Source organism: Sorghum bicolor, chromosome 10 (assembly GCF_000003195.3).
Source record: "Sorghum bicolor cultivar BTx623 chromosome 10, Sorghum_bicolor_NCBIv3, whole genome shotgun sequence".
Lineage (NCBI taxonomy): Eukaryota > Viridiplantae > Streptophyta > Magnoliopsida > Poales > Poaceae > Sorghum > Sorghum bicolor.
In genome coordinates this window covers 16,890,442-16,912,838 of record NC_012879.2, presented here as the reverse complement: position 1 = coordinate 16,912,838, position 22,397 = coordinate 16,890,442, and the positions used below count along the sequence as shown (strand labels likewise).

Sequence of the window (22,397 nt, the reverse complement as noted above, 5' to 3'; positions counted from 1 at the left end):
ACCAAGTTGATGGTTCAAAATGACACCAGGAGCCAAGTTTAAGGACTAGCAGTGGTCACCTTGGAAGTTCATAGACTAAGATGACACCATTGATCAAGTTTAGAGACCCAAAAACATCACTTTAGAAGTTTGTAGACCAGAATGATACCGCACGCCAAGTTAAAAGGTCAGGTGTGAATTTAGCTTTTTTCTTTCTGCACGGTATATATAAAAGATACTTCAAAGCAACCATTTCAATCAAAATAAAAGAATACATTAATAAGATACTACATATACTATATAATAATAGATGGAACTCAATGGTATATGCACATCTTCTATATACAACTAAAAAGAACAAAAGTATTATGGTGCGACTTTGTTTTGGTTCCGTCGGTCCGCCAACGTGCGATCCCGCGTGCGTCGGCAGGTGGGCCTCTCCCCCAAGCCTCTCCTTTCTTCTTGCCCTCCTTTCTCCCCAATCACTATCCATCGATGGCCGCTACCACCAGGCGAGCCCCGGCAGGGCGCAGTCCCTCTCCAATCTCCTCGCCATCCTGCCCTGCGGCGCCGCGCACGCAGGCCGCCGCAGCCTCACACTGCAGTAGCAGAACGCCATGTCGCACGCCGCCGTCCCGTTGCCAGTGCTGGTGCTCCCGCCCACCAGCGGGCCCGTGCCCCCACGCAGCTGTTGTAACAGCGACCAGCCAACATCTTGGCCATGAAAGAGGCAGAGGATGAGGGACTGCCAAGGGAGCAGGTGGTGGCGTTCGTGGTGGACTCTGTTTCCCTCAATATGGGATCCTGAATTGTCGATGTTTCTTTGTGCAGATGTAATCAGTGGAGGCGAAGGCGATGTTGGTCTCTACTCTCTATGCTGCTTATGCAGGGCCAGTTCGGCACTACGTACCTCTGTGTGGAGCAGGCCAACAACAAGGAGTTCATTTGCAAGTCCATCTTATCCTCGAGACCCACTTGCTCGGCTTGGGGCAAACAAAATCAATGGCACACTACTAGACCCCGCTTGGCCTAGGAGCAATCGAATAAAAAATTTATGTATGACACAGAGAAACCACTTGACTCTTTGCTATTCTTTAATAAATTAGAGTTCTCATTTTCTATGCTATGTGTAGATCTAAATCAAGGCTACTTTGCTTCATTCCTGGTAATCTAATACTACCTAATTTTGTGATGTTTGAGTGGTAATTGGATCTACACTTTTTTTCTTGTTTTTCGATAGCCACTTCTTTCTACCCAGCAGCAGCAGCCGTAGCCCAAAGCACATCAGCCGACTGATTTATAGAACTATGGATGTTGCCCATGTCGCTACTGATTTTATATAGCTATATAAGCGTTTGTCTCAAACTCATAGAAATCAGCTATTGATCCTGTAGAACTATGGTGCTTGTCACAGATTCACATCAGCTAATTTATTCTTTAGCTACTAATTTATAGAACGATACTGCTGCTGCTGCAGCTTCTGACCTATAGAAAATCATAGCATCTATAGTAACAAGGTTCCGCTAGGCGCCGATTAGGCGCCGCCTAGGCGCGATTAAGCGGTAGTCGGGGGGTGACCGCCTCGACTACGGCCTTAGGCGGCGTGTAGGCGCTAGGCGGCGCGGAGGAGCGACTAGGCGCTGGTAAGCGTCGCTGAGGCGGGCGCAGACGCGATTAGGCGACGCCGAGGCGGACGAACGTCGGGAGCGCGCGGAAATTTCCGCCGCGGGCGGGCGCGCGAACGCTTCCCGCTTGCGCGCGCGTGCAGCTGGCTTCGCCCGCGCCAAAATCGCGGGAGGATAAGAGGAGCGGACGCCCTTCCCGCTCGTCATTTGGTCCTTCCCGCCGTCGCTGCTCTCGGTCTCGGCTCTCCCCGACGGTCGTGCTCCTCCCGCCGGAACTCGTCCGCGTGACCGCGACCCCGCCTGGAGCTCATCCCCGTGACTCCACGAAGGCACGAATCTGCTACCTCGCCTGGAGCTCGTCCCTGGCCGCCGGTCTTGCTCATCCCCGCCTGGAGCTCTTCGCAGTCGCGCACATCCTCCCTACCGTCGCCGCTGTCAGGCCCCAAGGTGAGTCCCTCCCCTCCCCTGTTCGCTCTCTTGCTCTTGCTCGCTACTCCCCTCCCCTGCATGTTTGTATTGCCTGAGAGCCTGATGCCCTGTTCTATGTTCTCTGCTCTGAATGACTAGATCTGAATGTAAAATGTATGCCTATTGTGTATGTCTTCTCTGAACAGCTGAATGCATGGATGTGTATGTATTGCCGGCATGTGATGCCCTGTTTTCTTGCTGCTTGCTGCTTTATTATTCTGTGTATTGTGGCTAAATCTGAGTGAACTTGCTTATTGTTCTGTGTTTCTGTGGCTAAATCTGAGTGAACTTGCTTGTTGATCTATAGCTAGGAATAGGATGTCAACAACACGAAGTGATGCTGCACCTACACCTGGGGCTGAGGGAGTAAATCTCCTGAAAAGAAATTCCGATGATGTGGGCTGGGAGTATGGATTTCTTGTTGATCCTAACAACAAGGACAAGGTCAAGTGCAAGTTCTGTAACAAGGAGATGAGTGGGGGGATTTATCGGTTGAAGCAGCATGTGGCCCATGATGGAAAGAATACGACGAAATGCCCAAAGTGCACAGATGAAGCTAAAGAAAAGTGTCAGAAATCACTAGAAGGTGCAAAAAGGAAGAGGGCAGAGAAGGTGGTTCGTGAGTTACAAATTAGAGAGGAAGTGAATGTATCACGTGTTGGATCAGAGTCAGAGGAGGTCACCTGTGTTGTCAGTTCAGAGCCTCATAAGTTAGGGCCCATTGACAAATGGACAAAGGCTATTGATCCTAAAGCAACTAAAAGTGAGTCTTTGCAGCAACAGAGATTGAACAAGGAATTGTGGAAAGAAAGAACACATGAGGTGCACAAATTTATTGCAAGATGGGTGTATACACATGGTAATTCACTAATCTATGATTCTGTACTTACATTTCAGAATGTTTGAGTACTAATTATTCTATACTTTGGCTGTTGGCAGGAATTTCATTCAATTCATGTGACAATGATGAGTTCAAGCAGATGTGTGAAGCCATTGGCCAGTTTGGACCTGGACTTGAACCTCCTACTCAGGATTCTTTACGAGAGAAATTGCTGGAAGAAGAGTATGCAAGAACCAAGAGCTTACTGCAAGAACGTGAAGCCGAGAAGATGAAGAATGGGTGCTCCATTATGACTGATGCCTGGACAGATAGGAAGAGGAGAAGCATAATGAACCTGTGCACAAATTCTGCTGATGGAACAAGCTTTATCAGCTCAAAAGAGATGTCAGATGTGTCACACACAAGTGAGGTAATATTTGAACTAGTGGACAAAGCAATAGAAGACATTGGTCCAGAAAATGTTGTGCAAGTAGTAACAGATAATGCATCTAACAACATGGGAGCAAAGAAGCTATTGTTTGAGAAGAGACCAAATATATTTTGGACCTCATGTGCAACTCACACAATTAATCTGATGCTCCAAGGAATTGGCAATCTTGCTCGGTTCAAGAAGGTAATTGAGCAAGCAAAGGCATTCACCATATTTGTGTATGGGCACACTAGAACATTGGAATGCATGAGACACTTCACTGAGGGGAAAGAAATAGTAAGGCCAGGAGTGACTAGGTTTGCTTCAACCTTTCTCACTTTGAGTAGCATACTAGAGAAGAAGGATCAGCTAAGAAAGATGGTGGTTCATAGTAGGTGGGACTCACTGAGAGATGTGAAATCGAAGAAAGGAAAAGATGCCACAACAATTATATTGAATCCTACCTTCTGGAAGGATGTGAAGCAAACAGTGAGTGTTTTTGAGCCATTGTTTAGAGTTCTCCGTTTGGTTGATGGGGATGTAAAACCATCCATGGGTTTCATTTATGGAGAAATACTAAAGGCCAAGAGAGAGGTGAAGGAGGCCTTAGGAAATATTGAGTCTCGGTTCAAGGAGGTAATTGCTGTTGTTGACAAGAAGATGAAGGGGAGACTTGATTCACCATTGCATTTGACAGCTTATTTGCTGAATCCACACTATAGCTATGCTAATCCATCAATCTTTGATGAGCCCACAATAACAGAAGGATTCATTAGTTGTGTGGAGACCTTTTATTATCATGATGAGGATAAGCAAGATCAGGCTGCTCATGTTGAACTAAGAAAGTTTCAGAATAGGGAAGGACCATTTAACAAGAAGCTTGCAAGGACTTTCCAAAATTTTGATTACAATCCAGGTTTTATTTATGGTGATCTCAGCCATCTCAATGTTTGTTGTTTTCAGCCCAAAAGTTATTGTAGCTACTAACTAAAATTTTTGTTTTCATTCATTGCAGCATCATGGTGGCGCCTGTATGGAACTGAAGTACCAGCCTTACAAAAGATGGCAACAAGGATCCTTTCTTTAACATCAAGTGCATCTGGCTGTGAAAGAAACTGGAGCGGTTTTGAAGCGGTAAGTAGCTAAGCATTTCAGGAGTTTTTCAATTAAATTGCAGACCTTAACTTGTTCTTGTTTTATAGATACACACTAAGAGGAGAAATAGGCTTACTACAACACGTCTCAACAAATTAGTCTACATTCAATTCAACTCCAAGCTGCTTAATAGGAGAGAAAAAATCAAGTCAAAAAAGATCAATGATGTTCTTTTGTCTAATGAAACAACTGAAGTTCAAGGATTTCTGCATGAGAATGGAGATGATTGTGCATTAGTGGTCTATAGAGATGAGGAGGAGGAAGAAGAGATGGAAGGTACTGGAATTCCTTGGTCTGTTCTTGGAGATGCAGTGGGAGCAGAAGAACAACTTCAGCTGCGTAGGAGTGCTAGAGTGAGAGAGCTTTATGAAGGAGAAGAGTTTGAATCTGACAAGGAAGAGTTTGATGAGGATGAGGATGACTATTTGGAGCCCTATTGAAGAAGGAAGATTGAATGGTCCTGGGCCTTTTCTCATGTCATGGCTTATCTTTTGTGGTGCATTCATGCATTTATGTGTGTGTTAAACTTGTGAACTGCTGCTGTTGTGTGCCTGTGTGACTGTTTTTCTTCTTTCTGAGAACTATGTGTTGTTTGAACAAGACCTTTATTTATCAATTGTGTTGTGCACTTGTCTGTGATTTAAAATTTGCAATTACTAGTTGTTGCTGGTCTGCTAGTCTGCTACGGTTTGTTCATTGAATGGATGGAGGATGGCTGGTGATCAGATAAGTAACAACTTCCTATTTTCTATTTATTTGATGAACTACTTGTTGTCTATTGAGTTTTGCAAGCTGTCAATCCTTGTTGTAGGACTAAGAACAACCTGTCTACTGATTATTGAACCTAAGCCACAAAGGTATGTCTACTACCCTCTCTTCTATATACATTCAGCAAGTATATGCCAGTATATAACTTATTTATTCAGCAATTTCTGCTGTATATATATATTAGTATATATATATATTATTAAGTAAATTGGCAAAACGCCTAGCAAATCGCCTAGAAAGGCCTAGGCTGGATTAGGCGCGCCTAGTCCCTAGTCGGACGGTCATCGCCTAGATAGCGCCTAGCGCCTAGCTGAACTTTGTATAGTAATCAGTTTTTATAAAGCAGGCAGCGAGCTACTATAGTTTGTTACATTTATGAAAGTTATTTGAGCTAACGAAACCACATTGTGCTTAAGAAATAATTGTAACATGGATTTTTTTTTGCAAATGATTTGCATTTTCTGCAAGTGTAAAAGTTCGTTGGTATCGTATTCTACTTGAACAAGCCTATACTGGTTGAAGGCCATCAGGAGAAACTGAATATCACAGTGAGTATTGGGTGTAGTTTTTTCCTTATGATGGCTGTCAGTAGAAATTTGCATCAGCAATCAATGAGGGTTGAGGGAGTTTGCAGAGAGAAAACTAAGATTGAGGTGATTTTACACAATCTTAGCCCTTCTACTCCAAATAGTGGAATGTGCCATTACCATTCACCTCATTCATTTTTTGGGTGATTGGGAATGTTTATCAGTTTAACTAAAGGTTCTATAGCTCACTATTCTATTCTTACATTAGAAAGTCTCATTCCACGTTGCATAATAGCTATACAATTGGATCCTTTGCAATGCTCTTTCTCGTATATAAGCTGGTGATTTTCACCTTGTAAAGGAATGTACATGCCTTTTATTTTATGATGAAAAGTAATGCCTGCAAACTTATGTTTTTGCTCCTTATGCAGCTCGGCATTGGAACTGTCCCAGTGCTTCTGCAAAAGGTGTTTCTTTATTTACTGATGAGGTCCTTTCTGTGCTGGAGAGACTAGCGCATTTAAAAGAGGCAAACCTCATAAATGTACTATATTAGTATATACTAGGGCTTTAGAAGGCTGCCATGGCGTTCTCACTCAGCTTTCATCCTCTGCCTGGCACCTAGAAATTAGGTGTGTAATGCTGGGATATGCTACTACACTATTAACAACAAATCAAATTATATGCAGTTGTTTCAATAACTCTGACGAGCTCACTGCAATTGGTCATCACCGTCGCCACTACAGGATGACTAGCGAGCAGTTGAAGTGGAGAAGGCAGCACAGGCAGCGCATACTCCATTGATCTCTTGTGTGATTTTGGTATTGGGTGGATCTTGGCTCGAGAAATATGAGTCAATTTGATGGGACGAGCTGCAATTTTTTGGGCTCGAGAAATATCGATTGATTGATGAGCTCCAGCTGAATTTTCCCAGAGAACGCTTTTGCGGCGAGGTTGAGCCAGCAGCCACGCAGGGTGACCTGAGAAAGTTGCATATGGAGTAGTAGATAAGGTCAGATACTGCTCTTCTCTTCCTGTTTGGATTTACCAAGCACCTATTTATTGTGTACAGACCACAATTATTTTTTAGTGGATTAATTGTGAATGCTTATTCTAGCACATGATACTAAATAGGTGTATCTATGATTTATGATTTTCTCATTTGCTTTGCCTTCCTTCTCTGACTAAGTGTCACTTGATAAATTCTTTTCCCTTATATGCCAAGCAAGTCCTGGTTTTAATTTGAACACAACTGAATAATGCAGGCATAGGTAATCCAGTTTAATTTGATTATCTTTTTGGAGTATGTACTTGTTACTTGCATTCTTAATATTACTTCCTCAATTTTGAGTTTATCATATATATTCTTTCGCAGGGAGTACAAGAACTGACTATCCATTATAGACATAATAATAGATACGGGTTCAAGTAAATCTTATATTTTCTTATGTGTACATTGTTTCTTGTCTGCGAAAAATTGAAAAGATTTTGAAGGAACCTGATAGCTTGGTGAAATTCATATAAATTATTCACCTAGACAGCTGCCAAAGTACAACTTCATCTCTTTTTCTGTCCATGGCTCCATGCCTTTCAAGAGTTGCCTTTGCTGGTTTCCTAGACTGTGTAGACAACATTGATAGATCAACATGCAAGTAGTCTTAGGGAGTTCTCCATGAGGTCAGACTAGGGTACTGTTTGGGTGAGGGTGGCAATGGTGGCAGTCATATTGCAAACTCAAGGGGGATGCCAGACCTTATGCGCTAATTCTTCGGAATTATGAAAAGATGATCTTTCTCCAGTTAGTTCTTCATTCTTGATCTGAATAATCGTTGCACGTTTGTTTCCTTATCTCTTAAGTGCTTTCTGCCTTAGTTCTACGTTGTTGTTGCATTGTGAAGCATTCTATAGAAACTCTGATCAATTTATTAAAGTAAACAACGTGAATGCCTCATAACTAATCCCAATGAAAAATGTGAGGACCCATATTATTATTATATGCTCATTTCCTGAACATACCGAGCTTGGCAACATGTTGAAAGCATTTGCCACACAGGTCTGTGTTCCTAATGTTGTATTTGCTTTACCCTGCACACTAAATCATAAAGAAATTGCAAGATTGAATTATTTGGTTTGACACTTAACATAGATTTTCCTTGGCCTGCTGATTTTGTTTGTTGTTTGCAGTTGTTAATATCTTGATTTTTAAGCCAAATATAATTGTCTTGTACATAAGCATAGAAATTTTGTAAACATCAATTTCTGACAAACTGACTAATAGTTCAATTCGAACTCTAGGTCGCAGACAAAGGTAATAGGAGCACCTTTAGAGGATGCCAGACATCTGGACCAGAGATATGACAGAATAAGGCAAGAAGGTTAAGCACAAGTGAGCATCTTTGTCAGCTTAAACAAAGTTCCTTGCAAAGATGTTTAGTTTATATTTTTAGTAAGTCCCTGTTTCTATTCAAAATAAAACAATAATACTTATCTTATTACTTTCCCCCCTCTTTTTTTTGTCTCTTTTTAGGTTTAGTAACCATTCTTATTTTGGCTTTAAGGTTCAGGCTGAGAAGCTTGCCATGAGATACTTGACCTATTGGAAGAAGTATGTATGCTACCAGCTTAACTATTTGAGGACATTTATATATTAGACTGCTCTGTTGGAGCGAATTTTCTGCAATTTGAACTTCTGAAGCATATAGAATCTTTCATTTATCGATTTGACGATTATGTTCTTATTGATAGATGGTGTCTGAGCGCCAAAAAATCGCACCCCTAACTCCAGCAGCTGAAAGTTATATGCCACCACCACCACTATCATCTTATGATGAAGTTAGTGGAGTGTTTGCATCCACTTCTGTTAATGAGTCACTCTAATCTGTAGATTTCCTCCTTGAAGAGGTATGGCATATTTTTAATGAAGAATTATCACACCTATTGTGACATATTCTGAAATTTCCGAAGACGCTACTAAGATCAAAGTTATTTGTTTGTCTGTATGTATTCAAGATAGAATTATCTACACTTGCTCTTTCCAAAATCTTTAGGGTTTTTTGGAAAACTTGGGATTGGCATTATTCGGGTTCAGGTTTGACCTGTTTTTTAAAGTAAAAGTTACTGGCCATAGCATTTCTCGGCCCTGTTCGGCTGGCCATAAAAGCGGCTGAGGCTGATGCTAATTCATTGTGAGGAAAAAACATTGTTGGCTGGCCGTAAAATTTTGCCTAACAAGTTCAGGCGAACAAGGTTTGTTGTTTTCTTTTTCTGAATCACATTATGTGGGGCCCTACTCATGGAGAAGAGTGGAAGAGTTGCCCGTATTTAGTATGAACAATCTAAATTTTAGTTGATGTACAAAAAGAAAAATCAATATATGATATTTTTGGTTTTCAGGTCTTTACATCATGAACACTTCTTGGATGCTTTATAATTGGACTATATTCTACTTTAAGCTCGTGAATTTACAGTATAGTTTAATGTCTGAGCTTAACAATCAAACAGGTGTAAAGATTTATGAAAAATAATGGTGTATATACAAAATGTGTCCTCAGACAATATTTTATGTATACATGGCTATATACATTTATGTGAAAGTTGAATCATGGAAAACATATCCTCTTTTGGTTATTTTTATGTGCATCCCTGAAATAAAAGCCGTGGTGTTAGCACGGTCATCACGGAAAGGTCTATACAATAGAGTTGGTGAATCTGCTACGCCATGCTTTTCGTGACTATGTTAATTTCATGAATTTTGTTTTTTGGATTAAGTATCACTTTAACGTTGGTATTTAATTTTTGTAGAATTCTTGTCTTATCATGTGATCTATATCTTTTTAGGATAAATTGTTAACTATCCCGTAGCAACGCACGTGTACACTACCTAGTGGTATTATATAAATATGCAACGGCTAACACATATAACCTCTTATATATGGTAATGGCAAAGGTCAAATATATGCATGTGGAGATCGGTTGAGAGATGAGGCGCAGCTAGTCATGCCAAGCATGTTGCAGTGGCAAATGATTTACCAGGTAAGCCGGTCGGTGGAGCTCTGATTGGTTTCACATGGGAACAAATATCTCCAGGCCGTTCTAATCGATGGCCGGATATACGAAGCTAAATCGGGCACAAACACATTTTCAGAGTGCGGTGCCAAGAAGACGACAATGCTGATATAAACGAGCGCTCCGCCGTTGACCGGTGCAGATGACGCCCGGCGGAGATGCCTCATTGCTTCACACGGTTCATAACACCTGTAACTACTACTACAGAATAGCAATCGCTGTCACCTCATTATCAATGGGTATGCTGGAATCTGTCAGGTCATAAACCTATGATCCGACCAATAATTATGGATCTAAGACACACTATAAAATTTGGTAAAACCATTTGGCAATTCAGAAAAATTATAAAATTTGCAACATAATACGACATATATGCACTAAATAACACTAAGTTTTAAATTTGAAGATTAATAAGAGAACACTGTCAGCACGCAATCACTGAGCGTCCGCTTGGGGCTACACAGGGGATGCTGGTGCCCCTAGAGCTCCTACCTGCCCTCTACCACGGTGCTGCTGCTCCCCGACAAGCGGTGGCAGTGGCCCACGCTCCCTCCGCAATATCGCCCTCCTCCCACCCCCTCCCCCACCACCCCTCCTCTTTCCCTGCCACTCCGGTGGATGGCATGGCCGGTGGGGAGGATTCGGGCCCTCCATTGTTGGATCTTGCGCCTCCTGCTTTGGATCTGAAAAGCTACCATGGCAGGGTCCTAGCGCTGATGCGCGATGGTTCCCGCTGTGGCCTACGAGTTGGCTTTGGTGGCCGGATGGGCGGTGCAACCAAATACGGTTGTAGGCTGGCAGTGCGCCTCTGGTCCGGCCTCTATGGGGCGGCTCCGGCGGCGTGGTGGGTGGCACGGCCAGATCTTGTGCCTATGGCTGTGTGGCTGCTGGTGCGGTTCTGGCCCAGCCTCATCTCCTTAGCCCTGCGGCACTTTGTGGCTCTTGCGTTTCTTCATGCACGTCCAGGACATCGCGGCCATAGCCGCGGCTAGGTCTATGCAGGTGCCGAGCATTTCCTTCTTCTAGGTGAAAACCTTGGCCTTGTTCTTGCTTTGGGCTGACGGTGATGGCACGGTCTGCGTCATCTACCTTCTTGAAGGTGCCGCCGGAGTCTTTGTTCCTTGTGTCGAAGGGGCAGGTTCTGGACGAAAGTCATTGTGCACTTCTCCCAACATTGTTCTTGAAGGCTTTATTGGAGCACCCCCTACGGCCTTCTCGCTCGTCCCAACGGAGTGCATCCTTGTTGTGCTATGCCTGATTGTGCTTATGCTACTCCTCGCCTTGGTTTGTCCGGTTTCTAGCTGGTGTTGGGCCGTAATTATTTGCTTTTGACAGATGCTTTGCCGTCATGTTGCTCGGGCAGTTGCCTTGCCGCCAGTGTCACCCTGGTCTCCACTCTTAGGTAGTTTGTCCTGCTGTGGGCGTGATGGCCCCTCATCTGCAGATGCTTTGCCGCATTGATGGTTATCATCACTAGCAGATGCTTTGCCGCCACTGTCTCTTCTCTAGCGGATGTTTTGCCGCTGTTGTCGTACTGGTTTTCTTGGCAGATGCCTTGCCGTCAAGGTTGATTGCCTTTGCAGTCTCACTACACTACTGGTTCCCATTGTATTGTACTCTTGTATTACGCTTAGTCCTGTGGAATTTCATTCGTGATCGTAAAATTATTTGCGAGTCGTTTGTAAGATGTTCTTTTGGCACTCTCATTTTTTTCTTAATGAAATACACGCCAAGTTGTGTTCAACGCAAAGTTGAAAACATCTGCAAACTAAAATATGAATATTTGAAGCGCCATTCTGATAGGTCCAAACATATATGCATAAAAAAGAATAAGAGACTTAATAATACCACTTATTATCGGACTTTTTTATAATGTTTGATTATATCATCTTGATCCAAACAATTATTAATAAAATATGCAATGTCTTTATTTCTCTTGGTAGCTACACAATTATTAAAAAAGCACAATACCAAACAATTAAACATATTACAAGTGCATGGACTAATCCCCAATCCTCATATGTGACCAGAACAGTGAGTGGCGTTGCCGCACTTGGAATGTGCCTGCACATTGTTTCTAGGTTTTGTAGTTAGACCATATTTTAATTTAATTTAATAAAATGACAAATGTAGGCAAACTAAAAGCCCCGTAGCAGTTGGGCTTTCCTTAACAATTTTAAGAAGCTGAAGCGGGAGTATGTAAATTTTTTATTTACATATACCCTATCGGTAACTCTCTAGGGTTTTCTATATCGTGAGAAGTCCAAATGACACCGGCTGCTAATAGCATCGCTCATGCCGTTAGATTATATATCATCCAGGAGTGATTTGTCAGATAACATTATGACGACGTGGCAAAACACTTTTTTGTTACCGTGATGTAGTTTAACTCATTAAGGACTGATGGGATGGGTTCATGATCTTCCGTCAGGTTCAATATAAAGACCAATACACTGATCCGGCTTCGGATCATAAAGACTCGAATCCTACAAACTTAGCACTACGTCTCCTCTGGTTATCAACCATATCACAATCCAATTGACCTTCCCAAGAAGGCTAGTCTCTACCATGAATCGAAGAACACAAGCAAGAACAAAATAAAACACAACTCAATTAAAGTGACAATTGTAGATATATGATTAAGCACTTAAAGTTGGGATCACGGTTGCAAGATAGATCCCCATTTTCTTGGGGTTCTCTCCATATAATAAGGTGTTCTTAAACTTGGGCCAGGGTTCCAAGGATGAATATGTGACCCATGTCAATGACACACCTTCCGACAAAAACAGCAAAAGAATATCTTGATGATTTGGAAACCTTGTCAACGTGATATTAAGGTGGGACCATATCTTTTTGAAAGCTTATCAAATAAGCTTTCAATTAAGTGCTCATTCACCTCAATCACATTGTAGATAGAAGAGTTATGGCCTTCCCACCATGAACTCAAAGTTCAATTTTAATGGATTTTGCACTTTGAGACATATTTGTATACAATAATAACATATACATGTGGAACCAAGTGAATTGTACAAAAAATCACTATGCAAATGTAAAAATGAGCTCACCTTATAATCAATGGTCGTACCTGATGGTGTCATATCCTCATCAAAGATGACACAAACACCTACAAGATACTGAATTATTGATTAATCATGATTGTCTCTTATGTGGACAGACATAATGTTGCTATAAAAAGGTGAAGAAAAAAATAGCGATTGAATCTCATTAGGGTGGCTCAGGTAGTCGAGCTATGCGCGTTAATTATGCATGCGCAGGAGGCAGAGCAACTCCAACAGTTTGCTAAAACTCACTTGGCAAATCTATAGTTTTGCCAAGTCTCAAAACCAAATGTCAAGTGAAAAAAGAAGTCTTCTCCAACAGTTTGCTATTTGGGCTTGGCAAAAAAACTTGGCATCTTAGGATTTTTGCCAAAATCACAAAATTGAGTCTCCAACAAGTTGGCAAAACTAGTTGGCAAATTGGGATACACGTGATGCCAAGCGATGGAGGAATTGACATATTTGCCAAGCAAGCCAAGTAGTTTTGTCAACTTGTTGGAGACTGTTTTTATGGTTTTGGCGAAAATCCTACGATGCCAAGGACTAAACTGTTGGAGTCGTTGGATCCTCCATGTCGCGTACACTTGCGGTCGGTCTCGCGAAGATTCAAGCCTTGAGATAGCTGCCAACAGGCGAGATTCTAATTTGCAATATTCCGTAGATCATTGGGATCGAGTCCGGCATCAGCCGTCAGGACATGCATATTCGGAGGACATGACCTCGACTTTCCAAGTTTTCGTCCGGCTGGCCGTGTGGGCAGGAGCTGGGCTTCCCGTCCATATGGCTGTGTGGGCCTGGAAACCAGGAAAGTCTCTCGAGGACCAGCAGCTGCTGCGTTCAGGGAGTGGTGGAGGAGGCCACCGAACGCCCACGGTACGGGTTCGACTCTGCCAGCGTTTTTCACCATCTTGAGGAAGTTTGGCCGTGATAGTTCCCGTTCCCCTTCCCCTATCCTGCACCGGCTGATCAAGGGGCTGATCCAGTGACAGAGCCAGCGGTGGAGCTTCTGGGGCTCCGGCACCTCCACTACGGTAACCGAACCAATGGAGCTCCCCTTAGTCTGTCTTTTTTTTTTGTTCAAGGGCCTTACGCCCCGGCCTTTTAATTAATATCAAAAGACCAAAGTTATACATCCATCAACTTCGCAATCTCAGGTTCGTCCACCAGGACTCAAACCAGAAACAAAACAACTGAAAGAAACCTGAAATAGGAGATAGAAACTACTACCCATACTGAAAGGGAGACAAAAAGCTACCCCAATAAAAAGAAAAACAGAACAGCTTCCACATCAACCCATCAAATTGTCCAGCTCACTCCACCTGGAGACCTTGCCATCCCAAATCATCCCTGAAGCTTGATTCTTTAAACCTTCACAAACCAGATCTTCTCCATCCCTTCTGACAGACGTCAGTTGATGTCCTGGTCCAGATATAACAGCCATCCCACCTCCTTTGACGCAGCTTTGATCTTGTTGATTTAAGAGTCCAATAAAATTTTCTTGTCTACCGGACAAAGCATCATCCAATTCCTTAGTAACCCAGGAATCCTGAAAAAGAGCATTTCCATGCTTCTCCAGCCAAGCCTCTGAAAACATAAATCATTTCTAAGTTTCCAAATAGACCAAATGGTAGCTGAGGTAACCATATTCATAAATCATCCTCCCCTTAGTCTGTCCTATAAATGTTTGTGATTGATGTACATTAAGAAGAGGCTGAAGCTATCTTAAGGTAAAAGAAGCCCACCTCTAAATATTTTTCTAGATTTGTCCATGGGCTATACATGCTCAGTTACGCGGCCTTGGCAGAAGACAGTGGGATCGTGTTTTGTTGTGTTGGCATATGATGGTGATGGTGTTGAGTAGAGACGCTACTGGAAACGTGTTCTTTGCCGAGAGCTTTGCCGAGGGCCAAATTTCGGGCACTCGACAAAGACACTCTTTGCCGAGGGCCTCTTCACAGGCCCTCGGCAAAGATTAGCCCTCGGCAATTTTGGTTCGTTGGGTAACGACGGCCGAGCCCGTCAGTCTTTGCCGAGGGCCAACCGTCAGGCCCTCGGCAAAGGTTTTTATTTTTTTTGGATTTTTGAGCCCATTTTTTTTGGGCACAAAATACATTGTTTTAAATACAATTTTAAAAATTGGGCTAGATTTGACTTTTTTTTAATATATTTCGTTAATTTATTTTAATTTGTTGCAATTTTCCGACTGTTATAAATTTGAACTGCAGGTGCATGGAATAATTCACTGTAGTCTTTCGAAAAATATTATTCATGTTATTTGGTGTATATTAAGTCCATATGCACAAACTCTGCATCAAATTCTGCGCATTTTCTACTTGTAGCATGATGAGCCCCTTATCATAAAAGTGATTTAAAATTATATTAAATCCATACGAAGTCCGAAAATCATGAAACTTGACGAAGTCTCGTGTTAACACATGTGTAGACTGTGGTACAAATTCATTGGGTTTCGAGCAAGTTGCGACGTCAGATGCCTAAAACCCAGACATCTTCACATGTGATTACTTTGTGATGAAATGCGAAGATGTATGGGTTTTAGACATCTGACGACACAACTTGCTCGAAACCTTCTCAATTTTTACCACAGCATACACATGCGATTACATGGCACCACGACAAGTTTCGTGATTTTCGGACTTCGTATGTATTTATTTTATATAATTTTAAAACACTTTTTCCGCAAGTCGCTCGTCATGTTACATGAAGAACATGTGCGAAATTCGATGCGAGTTCCTAGATAGGGACTCAACATATACCGGGTATCATGAATAATATTTTTTGAAACACTACACTGCATTATTTTATGCACCTGCAATTCAAATTTGAAATATCCAAAAAAAATGAACGAAATGAAATAAATTAATAAAAATATAAATAAAAGTCAAAATTGGACCAAATTTTAAATTTGGGTTCAAAAGAATGTATTGTAGCACCACAAAAAAGCTGGGCTCAATAAACAAAAAAGATAAAAAAGTTCTTTGCCGAGGGCGAGGCTTGAGGCCCTCGGCAAAGACTGAAATTAGAAAAAAAGAAAACTTTGTATCAGACAATTTTTGAAACTTTGAAGTTCTCTATTATTTCGGTTGGAGCGATGACCAAAATAAAAGGTATAGTTCTCTATTATTTCTGAAACTTTATATCAGACAATTTTTACATTTGAATTTATTTATTATAGTTTACAAAGTTAATTATATAACAACTATGAACTTTAAAAGAAATTAAAAATAGAAGTAACACCAGACAGTGGGCCTAAACCTTAAAATGAACCCGTTACTATGCTCAGGCCATGTCATCTTGACCCTCGATTCAAGATCCGATGGTCTTGTGTAAAATCCGAAAAATTCAATTTCAAAAAATCACTCGCATTAAGAAAATTATTTTCAAAATATATTTCAAAAACTATAAATCATTTGAGCTCTATAGTATCTCCATCTAATCCATCTATATTTTTCGCGCACAAATAACAGCTAGTACCAGCAAGCTTACATGCAAGAAAACATAGCAGTGCACACACACGAATATATCTCATGCATTTATGCATGAATGCAGGACATCACGCACCGTCCATTTGCATGCACTTGCATGCAAGGACACGGTGATTAGGCACCGTCCATTTGCATGCACCGTGCATGCAAATGAGACATTGTCCTTTGCATGCAAATTAGGCACCGACCATGCGCTACAGTAGCATTTTTAATGGCACGCAGCTGAGCGCTTTGGCCTATAAAAAGCCAGCCTCGGGTGCTCACTCTCACCACCCGAGAAACACGTTCACTCACTCGCTCACTCGCTCTCACTTCGCGTATAGCGTATACGGCCATACGCACAAGCCGAGCTCGACTGTCGTCGCAAGACGAGGTGAGCAGCTCATGAGCATCTCCTTGCTCTTCTCTGTCTTTCTGTAGTATTTTTCTATATTTTTTCCATGTATTTTTCTGTACCGATTCACTGCCAAGAACTCCACGAATAGAACCATTACATACATACAGAAGAGTTCTAATGACCCCTGCTAATTTCTCTCTAACCATGCATGTGTGGGCCAAGCATTAACTCCAAATAGTACATGCATGCATGCAACATGCACTACCAGCCAAACAAATGCCCACGTGAAGCATCCATTCCTTAATCATCGTTAGCCTTTTTCGCATGATTAAATTCCGGCCATTTCACAAATGTCACATGCTAACTCTGATTTTAATAATTCTTTTTCCTAAATTCATCTAAAATCATGATCTACCTCCCATATTAATTTCATAATTTTTGGAGCTCATTTGAATTTATATGATTATTTATCTGTGCCTATTGTCTGTGTCGTTCGTCGCGTATTTTAGTTGACGGAGTGAACGAGCCGGAAAACGAGAACGTTGGAGACGAGTACCGCGAGTTTGACGCCGAGGACCCGGACTGTCAGCAGGAGTTTGCCGAGGACGCCGACGGAGGCAAGTCCAACCGATCCCCTTTGATGCATATTGATCCTATTTTTAAACACAACCCGTAGAAGCCGTTTTAAATATTGCATGTACGATATATGTACGAAGTATTTTTGCTGCTTAGTTAAAACCTGTTGAATAGCCATCCTTGAATTGATATTACCCGGTAATTGTCTTGTTCGAACCTAGGAACAAATAATATGCTATGACAAAAATATTATTATTTAGTATGCTTAGGACTTGTTACTCATCCTGGATACTCATCGCTATATTTTCTCAAATATAATGATTTTAAAAGTAAAAGGTGTGAGTGGTGAAAATAAATTGAGGTATTGTGAAAAGGGTAATGAACAAGTTATAGATGTGATCACTATAGAGATGGGGCGGATGGGATCCCTGTTGAGGGATGCCTTGGTGTTGTGGCTTATACCTTGCGGGGTTAAGCGTGAAGATATCCGCCTTGTCTCGATTAAGGACTGAGTTGATGATTCATCTTGCCTAACTCATTTATCGTACAACCACTCGCCTTGTATGGGAAAGGCTTAGTCTAAATCCCTCTAGTTAGTATGGCAATCACCTGGAGGCAGGTGTGCAACGGGACACTAAGTGATGTATGTGAAATTGTGGAATTATATGAAAAGAGCTTTGTGAATTATTGTGGTATCATGAGATGTGGCCTTAGTGTTCCCATGGTGAGCGCCATTACTTAGCTATGGAGGGTAATGACTTTGATGGATCTGTGCTTGCACGACGGTGTAAGTTATGGTATCCTACTTGTGGGAAAAGTGTACAACCTCTGCAGAGTGTAAATCTATCTGGATAGCCGTGTCCGCGGTCTCGGACGGGTTATGGTTCGGTTTCAACAACTAGATGGATTGGGATGAGTGAAAACATGAGAGTGAGTGTGATTTTGGAAATAAATGTTTGACTGCCATTGTGTTGTGGGAACAAGGGTTCAACAACACTTAAAATTGTGATCAAACCCCCATTTTTAGAAATACTATCATATGTGGAAAAAGAGTTCTTTTACAACAGTATTTGTGAAATGAAACCTTGCATGTGTAAAAAGATAGCTTTATGCAAATAAAACTAAGCCTCATCCTTGATTTATCCATATGCATATATACTGTTATCCCCTTCCGTAGGGTAAGGTTGGATTTGCTGAGTACTTTGTACTCACCCTTACTTTATTAAACAGAGGAAGATCCGGACTTCGATCCCGAAGTGGCGTTCGAGTAAGGTCGTGTCTGCACCCAACTAAGCCTGTGGCATTGGGACTCGTCAGATGTTCGATGGCGATATCGTTTGTTTCTGGGTCCTTTGGACCTGTGTTGTATTTTGTTGTCTTATTATTATAGCGTGCCTTCCTTGTCCACGCTTTTCAAGACTACTGCGCTGAAACTTACCTGATGTAATAAATGTGTTACTAGCCTCCTGGGACTAGTATTGTATCACATTTGAGTTCCTGGTTTAGCAGGGGCGCTTCAGGTGGTATCAGAGCCATAGTTGGCTGTAGGACGCGACCTTAGGCTTTTCTGGACCAGTATTTTACTAAATAAACGTATTTTACAAAAATTCTTACCCTCTTCCCTCTATTTGAAAAAAATATTTACTCTCATCTATGTCTCTCAGATGGCAGAAGGAGTTTGGACCAGCAGTTACTGTCTAAGTGTAGAAAGCTTTCCCAAGCTCTTGTATGCTACCATGCAGAAACTTGGAATCATGGATCGCCCATAATATGAAGGCAGAGAATATGAAGAGCATGAGACTGAGCGGTGTGAAGTTACCGTCTATATTGGGAAAAGTGAGGACTTCCCTAATATAGCTGAAGCTTGGAGCATGACTGCGACCGGATTTCGGTTTGCAGATACATATCAAGCCGTCGCTCGCAAAGCCTTGAGGTACCTATGCCAGATCTACGAGAAGCCCATCACCTGTACACCCATGAGGTTCTTTCCACCCGATGAAAAAGATCGACCAGTTTGGAGGACCCGCATGGAGCTCTTGCAAGGACGTTACTCACTTGAAGATGACCCAACTGTGGTATTCATGACCACATACCTACTTGCTCTAGATAAGCAATATGATGAGCATGCCTCAGAGTTAAGGAAGTACATCCATTGTGCGGAGGAAGCCGAGATCATAGTTAGAAAGCTCTATGTGCAGCTCGCGGAAGCTCAGGCCCAAGCAGTTGCAGTCGAGAGTCGTGAAACCACCATTGCTGAAGTCTTGAAGGTAGCTGAAGACCGCCATGCTCAGGAGTTGAAGGATGCCTACCTTATCACCAGGATCAAAAGAAGGATGTTAGCAGAGAGAGACCAAGAGCCCATAGTCCTAAAAGGAATCCCAATCATGTCCCTAAAAACCAAAAGAAAGATGGACATAGAAGGGCCATCAGCTCCCCCACCCACAGAAGCCTCTCATGAAGCTTTAGAGTTGGAGCCCAGTAAGGAAGAAGGATTTCCCCTCCTCACCCAGCCAGCACCAAAAGAAGACAGCGACCCACCTCTTAGTCCAAAAGAAGAACCACAAATGCCGGAAGCATGATCCTCCTCAACACCAAGGGAATGAAGCCGTTCCGTCCGAAGAAGTTGAAGATTAGTATCACCTAGTTCCTCCTTTTTGTCTTGGGGAAGTGAAGTTTACTTCACTTTTGTTCAACCGCCAAAGTAGATAAACCGTATTGTAGTACGCTTATTTCCTCCATTAATATGTTGTAAACCGCCCTCTTATTCAAAAATATATATTTGTGCTTGTTGGTTGTGCTAAATAATTGAGTGCTCTATGTTGTTCCCTTACGGGATAGCAAGTCTTAAAACTTGCACCTTTTTAAAATATAACGCCTTAACAAAAAAAAACAACATCACTCAATAGATCTAACCCTTATCTAATGCTTTCTCATCTTAACCAACAGATGCCTCCCAAACCAGCTACCCGCTCTCAACCAAGTGGTCGTGCAGCTAGTAGGCAAAGCCAAAATCCAAATAGAAGTCAAGCCAATGCAAATGTTGATGGTATTCATGAAGATGAAGTGAGTCAGACTAGGAACCATAATGAAGGAGATGACTTGCCCCCTCCTCCAGTAATTGACTTAGCACAAGTCATGGCAACTCAGACTCGTCTTCTAGAGACCTTAGCTCAAGGCATGAACCGCCCTAGGAACAACCGTGGAGCCGGAGTCCAAGACAAGATGACTGAGTTCATGAGGCTTAAGCCACCCACCTTTACTGGATCTGACAACCCCATGGAAGCAGATGATTGGCTTAAGGTGATTGAAAGGAAGTTGGACACAATCCACTGTGATGGAAGAGATAGAGTTCTGCTAGCATCTCATCAGCTGACAGGAATTGCCCTTTCTTGGTGGGAAGCCTATAGTGGAGCTGTGGACAATGCCAACACGATCACATGGGAAGAATTTGTGGATGAATTCCGCCGGTACCACATTCCAGATGGAATCATGAAGCTGAAGGCTGATGAATTTCGCAACTTGAAGCAAGGAAATAAAACTCTGAGTGAATACATCTTCCAATTCACTGAGTTGTCTTGCTATGCCCCAGAATTGGTCAACACTGATGCCAAGAAGCAGAAAAAGTTCATAGAAGGATTGACCTGTGAGCTTAGAACCCTCATGACCCCACAGATCTATCCAGACTTCAACACTTTGATGAACAGGACCATTCTGACTGATGTGGCCAAGACTGAAGAAAGGAAGGAAAACAAGCGCAAGTTTCTGGAGCGCAAGGTTCAAGATGGTGCTAGATCCCAGAGGCTGAAAACCTTTAGCCAACCAAGCCAGCGGACTCAAGCCCCAATGCAGTTTCGCTCTCCTGCTAGTGTCTCCAATAACCAAATGCAGTCATCATATCAGCCCAAGACAACCTATCAGAATCAAACTTATGGCAAGACTCAACAGAACAACACTGGTCAAGTCACAAACAATGTTAGGACTTGCTTTAATTGCCATGAGACTGGACACTATATTGCCAACTGTCCCTACAAGAACAACCCACCAGCAGTATCCACTCAGTCCCACACAGTTAATGGACCAAGACCTGCAGTGTCTGGAGTCAACCGTGGTTTCCCTCGCTACAATAGCAACACCAACAATAATAGCCAGATGATGAAGCAACCTCAACAATCCTATGGTAGAGCCCGTGTCAACCATATTCATGCTCAAGATGCTCAGACTGCTTCAAGAGTGGTACTTGGTGAGTTCTTAGTCGATTCAGTACTTGCAACAGTATTATTTGATTCTGGAGCATCACATTCATTCATATCATCAAGTTTTGTTGAGAAGCATCAAATACCCACAGTACTACTAAAGTTACCCCAAATAACCCAAACACCTGGGTCTGACATCAAATGTCATCTAGGTTGTTCGAATGTAAGGATCATTCTAAGTGGGGTAGTTTTCTTAGCAGACTTAGTAGTGCTCAAGTCCAAGGGAATAGATGTTATCCTTGGAATGGATTGGTTAACCAGACACAATGGAATTATTAGTTGTGCAACCAAGGAAGTATCATTAGTTAACCATGAAGGGATTAAAGTGAAATGCCAAACCCGAGGGTCTAAAGTTAATCCAATGGTCTTCAACTTGGATGCAAGGACCATAGAGGAAGTACCAATAGTGCAAGAATACCCTGATGTATTCCCTGAGGAACTACCTGGAATGCCACCAGACAGGGATATAGAGTTCATCATTGATCTTATCCCCGGGACTGCCCCCATAGCCAAGAGACCTTACAGAATGGCTCCGGCAGAGTTAGCTGAACTAAAAGAGCAGCTAAGAGAATTGCAGCAGAAAGGTTATATTAGACCTAGTTCTTCACCATGGGGAGCCCCAGTCTTGTTTGTGAAGAAGAAAGATGGAAGTATGAGGATGTGTGTGGATTATAGGTCTCTAAATGAAGTCACCATCAAGAATAAGTATCCCCTGCCAAGGATAGATGACCTTTTTGATCAGCTTAAAGGATCCAAGTATTTCTCAAAGTTTGATTTGAGATCAGGTTATCACCAACTCAAGATCAAGAATAGTGATGTCCCCAAGACAGCC

The 22,397-nt window shown here is 42.2% G+C and overlaps 1 protein-coding gene and 1 long non-coding RNA gene across 10 annotated transcripts; both read left to right on the top strand.

Moving 5' to 3' along the window:
* Positions 3,053-4,917, top strand: LOC8072840. Its single transcript, XM_021449811.1, has 3 exons — positions 3,053-4,238; positions 4,338-4,456; positions 4,525-4,917. Exons 1-3 carry the CDS (start codon positions 3,053-3,055, stop codon positions 4,915-4,917), a joined length of 1,698 nt encoding a protein of 565 aa, XP_021305486.1.
* On the top strand, positions 5,245-8,767 carry LOC110431249. 9 transcript variants are annotated; one of them, XR_002448665.1, is made up of 4 exons: positions 5,245-5,334; positions 6,204-6,784; positions 8,068-8,218; positions 8,331-8,767. It is a non-coding gene; the product is annotated as an uncharacterized LOC110431249 (long non-coding RNA). The 9 variants fall into 9 exon arrangements; XR_002448664.1 differs by lacking the exon at positions 5,245-5,334 and adding an exon at positions 5,410-5,793; XR_002448669.1 differs by lacking the exon at positions 5,245-5,334 and having other exon boundaries at positions 5,921-6,784; positions 8,068-8,158; positions 8,331-8,377; positions 8,518-8,767.